Raw genomic sequence first — 5,175 nt, 5'->3', positions numbered from 1 at the left:
GTTTTTTAACACTGAAAATAACTTGTGATTAGCTAATTTAACATCAATTGTTTTTTTTGTGATACTGTGTCGTTAATAAAAAAAAGTCACTTATTTCAAATTGACAAAAGAGTTAGTGCATGTGCATTTTTAACGCATCAACATTTACATAAACAAAATCACGAACAATTTTTTATTGACAATTTAAATTAGACGTTTTGTCATTAGCCCATGCCTGGTTCAAATTAGCTTATTCCTTAGGCTTGTAATCTATGTTTTTACCGCAAGATTGAAGTATTGTATTCTTCCATGAAAAAAACTTTATTTTCATTAGAAAGTTGATGCAATATCTATTAGGCTCCCGTGATTTGAAAAGAATTGATACTATAATTATCATTTCCAAAACTTTTAAAACTTTGTCACCTAGTGAAAGTTTCTTAGACGAGGCTCTGATTTTAATCAATTTAAAAGTTTAAACAATATAATGTAAATAGTAAAATTCTATTTTTAAATATTCCAAACATTAAAAAATCTAGTTTAAATACAGTCATGTTGCAAACGATTTTCTGCGCAAATCATTCCGGGAAGTAAATTCTTTATATAAGTCCTCAATTGAAAGATTGTCGGCGCGTTCTTTATAGCATTGTACTATGGCCAAATGGTTTAATCTTAGCTAACTGATTGTTGAACGTAAATAAGTTTTCAAACGCCGAAGGACGGAAAACGATCTTTTTGAGCTGCATGTTGTCACTGGAATTGTAAGAAATATTTTAATAAGTCGAAAAAGTTCTTCTAGCATTTCATACAAACGTGTCCGTTTATATCTTTTAAAATGTCTGTGACTGGTAATAGATAAATTTTGTTGCTTATAAATATCGCGAAACATGTTGAAATGTGAATGTAATCTGTCTTTTGACACCTCTGGATATAATTCAGCAATATAATTTAAGTGACTGCTGTCAGTTGTTGCTGCATGTAAAAATTTTGATTCAAAATCGGCAAATTTTTTGTAACCGTCAGAATTGAATCTAGCGTCAAGTGAAAAGAGAGCGGCATGTACGATCTCTAAATACATTTTTTTAAATAATTGCGAAGAGTCAAATGCACGAACGTTTTCGTTACCATCAGTAAAACGCTTCCGACGATTTCGTTGCCGTGGCAATCTTCAATATTTAATAATTTTGCATCATTAGTGGTATTTAACCTAAAAAAAAGGTTTCATCGGATCGGTTCTGTTAAAGCGATAGCATTAGACTTTCTACGAGTTTGCGTACTTTTGACATAGACAGTGTTGGACACTGCAAAACTTTCGACTTAGTTTCCAATTTATCGTATATGAGAACCAAACGGCGCAACACGAAATAATTATGAAATGATGTAATTTTTGTGAGAAAACCAGCACATTTGGCGCTATATTCATTTCTGACAGAACTTTGATTTTCAAAAAAGTTTAGCAAAAATGTCCAGTTGTTTAAAGCGCTCCTGATGCATATATGCATAGTCCACCTTGTTGGACACAATGGGCGTAATGATGTAATTGTAGCATTACTTTGTTGAAAAAAGGAAAAACAAGCTAAACGTTTAGGAGATTTTTTGATAAAGTTACAAGTTCTTTTACAAAATGGATTGCATCTCTGCACTCTAACATCATAGAAATTGCATCTTGAAATGCCAAACTAATGTTGTGGTTGTTGCAATTGACAAATATTGCAGACGGCTATATTTCTAAGATTTTGACCTGTACTCCATTATAAATTCCAGAAACGTTAGATGCTCCGTCATAACATTGTCCTCGACAATCTCTGATATCAAAATTGAACCTTTATAAAACATCCTTCAAAATTTTGAACAATGTACCAGCATCTGTGGCGTCCGTGTTATAAAATCCTAAGAAATATTCTTCTGAAATAAATTCATTATCAACAACTCTTAAGCAAATGCTGACTTGTTCTTTAATTGCAATGTCACAAGTTTCGTCTAAAAGTATGGCTTTAATAATAATACTTTTTCAAATAAATATCACTTATAACAGACCTGAGAACATGGTGTGACATAATTTCCAACAATTCATTTTGAATATCTTTTGAAGTTTATTGATATGATGTATGTTCAAGCCACTGCTGTAATTCAGGACTATCTTCTGCAGGAAGACGTAAAAGACAGTAAAAATTCGAAACATCGTCGTCATGAGAGAGTATAGCGATATTTTGAACAAAGACATTTTTTAAAAATATTAATTTTCAAATATTGAGGGGGCTCAAGATAGGCTTGAGCCAGAATGGTTAAATATTGGGGGGCTCGAGCCCGAAAGTCGCCGCTAGTGGGTGTATCTGATCCTTGTTTTACCCAGCTTTGGGTGTTTGCCTTTTAATTTCATAGGTGGAGCAGCTAGATAAGGTTTGATAGCTTCAGGATTAAATATTGCATGTTTCATTGAACTTATATGCCCCCTCTGCGTTTAATGGCTTTTTAATAAGAATCTCAACGCTGCGTAGTTTTTGTACTCGTGTTTATTTAAAGTTTCCATAAGTTTGTTGGCTGACAGCGCTGTTTCGGCTAAGTAGCACTATCAAAGCCAAATTTTATACTGTGAATAATTTAGAAGTATTAAAATCAATGAAGGAAGAATTAATATCGAAATAAAATTGAAATTAAAATTATATTCAATATTAATATTAGTGTAAAAAGATTTAAAATTTTGTGGAACGTACCTTTAAAACATGAAAAGCGTAAATTAGGAATTAAATAATTAAACAAATAAAATTTATTGCCTAATAAAATTTTGAATATAATAAAATACATTAAATCGTTGAGTATGTTGAAATATAGTTAAAACAAGCGAATTGTAGCGAAGTGAAATTTAAATGTCAACAAGTTTTATGAAATATTGAAACCGAAGAAAGGAGTGTGTACAGAAGGAAGTTGCTTGATAAAACGAATATTGCGTCTATATCATGTTATATTGTTGTCAGAAGTGCATTAATTAAATAGATATAGCGTGAATATACATACATATGCATAACAATTGTCAATTATGATATCTGCATATATATGTGAGCCCACAGTAAGGCTAACCATCGGAATCAAGGAATCAAACAATATGACCAACGATATCACGACGGTAGACGGTGGTGTACGCGTCACCCCGCTAGCCTGATGCAGACCAGTTTTATCAAATCTCGGCAGGTTTTATCAAATGTCGTTGTGTTGTGCCGCCACCAGTACGGTTCATATTCGTTCGCAGTGGGGAGACATGATATTGAGAAAACAGCTGGAGGTCGAAGCTGATGATTTGTTTGTTGAGAGTTGGCTTGTTTTTGTATATGTACAGAGCTTCTTTTATTTTTAGCCTGATTGGATGGGGTTCATACGCGATGACCATAGTACCAACCACCAGTGTAGCGCACGTAAGAAGTTGGCAATGTTCAGTCAACACGTGGTCTTTAATTGAGCCATTCAGAAAATGCACTGAGTCTTCTTGAGAGAGTCGTTCGAGTGTGACCAATATAAGTATCCACAACACAGTGAGGCAGAGAGCATGTGAACTGGTAGACTACGAACTCTCATTACAATTAAAGTTTATATAAGTTTCAAGAGTATCATTTGATTGGAAACAAATATTTTCCTCCAATGTGAAAGTTTCAATATTACCATAACAGATGAGGTTGAATTCAATAAAACTAAACAGTTCGATTGGCTTGACGATCCACTCGGTTTGCATGCACTATCTACATGTGAATGGGCTTGACCTGAAGACTCTACATTATTGACACTAGAAATTTTCAAGTTATCACAAAATTACCAAATTTTTTCACATAACTTCATAGTGTAGTTTTTTCCATCCCAAATAGTTTTGCCACTTTTCTCACTCCGTCTCTATTTTTTACCATCCTAACTGATTTACTCACAAATCTTTCAAAACTATATTAACCTCTCTTAGTTTTTCTGTTGTGAGATCTTGGCATGTTTGAAACAATAATACATTAAATGAATGTTTAACTTAAAATGAATAATGCAATAATTAATGAAATAATAAATAAATTTATATTTTTTTACTGTTCATATAACCTTAGTACTTAGTTTTTCTTTTGAACCATTGTTCAATTCAATAAATCTTACAAATTTAGTTAAGTTGAGGACTCACTCTAGGTAAAAGATTTGGATTGGTTTTTAAAATTTTTTAAGCGGTTGATTATTTAAGATTTAAGAGTAAGCTCTAAAATACTAGCAATAATCTAACCTAGTTAAAATTAGGTCTCTGGATGCAAAACGAAGATTGATAACCTAGTTGAAATTAAAAACATTGCTTTTTTGGTATCCTTTTCATGATTTTTTTGAATTATGAATAAACCTGTTTTTAAAAAAATACAAATAAAAGAAAACTAGCACAATAACAAAAAAATTATGTTTGTCCATCTAATTACCCCGATAAAAGGATAAATGATATAGATTTTCCGCAAATTACTTTGTCAAAGCAAAATAATTAGTGACTTATCACTTACAAACTCCACCACTGTGGCTGCAATCCAGCAGAGTTTGGTGCCGGTCCTATGTCCGGGTAAAGGAGGAGGGTTGACAGGAGCTTGCTACACTGTTTTAAAAACGCTACAAACACGATGGTAAACACAACAAATAAACATACCGGCTCGGTCGTCGCCCGGGACAACATGAACCGTATTACTGAGTCCCAAAGAGGTAAAATGAAGATGAAATTCACAGTTAGAATTTGGAATGTGAGGTCATTATGGCAAGCTGGAACATATGCGATGCTGAAAAAAGAGCTTGAGAGGTTTAGATATGATGTGATTGGTTTGTGTGAAGTTTGATGGACAGGAAGTAGAGAATTGGAGAACGGAAAACAGAAACGGGTCAAGCACAGAAACCGAGCATATTCATGGAGTGGGAATGATTCCTAGAGAGAAAGCAAGAAGAGCATTAATTGAATACAATTCGGTAAATGACAGGTATGTCAGATTCGAAGGATATCTAAGAGATATTATTGTGACAGTTGCTTATGCTCCAACAACAAATCATTTGGATGATGAAGTTGAAACGTTCTACGAACAAACATTGAAAGCATTACCAGAGAAAGATGTCAAGATCATTGTTGGGGACTGGAATGCTAAAATTGGAAATGACAACATTGGATTTGAAAAAGTAATGGAAAAATACGGTGTAGGAGATAGAAATGATTGA

General features: G+C 33.2%; 1 protein-coding gene across 1 annotated transcript; it reads left to right on the top strand.

Moving 5' to 3' along the window:
• Positions 1-4,646: 4,646 nt before the first annotated feature.
• Positions 4,647-5,175, top strand: HELRODRAFT_165384 (hypothetical protein; the record flags this gene model as incomplete). Its single annotated transcript, XM_009031977.1, has 2 exons — positions 4,647-4,799; positions 4,900-5,175. The coding sequence occupies 2 exons, from the start codon at positions 4,647-4,649 to the stop codon at positions 5,173-5,175; spliced, it is 429 nt and encodes a 142-aa protein (XP_009030225.1).

This window comes from Helobdella robusta, assembly GCF_000326865.2.
Source record: "Helobdella robusta unplaced genomic scaffold HELROscaffold_8, whole genome shotgun sequence".
Classification (NCBI taxonomy): domain Eukaryota; kingdom Metazoa; phylum Annelida; class Clitellata; order Rhynchobdellida; family Glossiphoniidae; genus Helobdella; species Helobdella robusta.
This window is presented reverse-complemented; position numbering and strand designations above follow the sequence as displayed.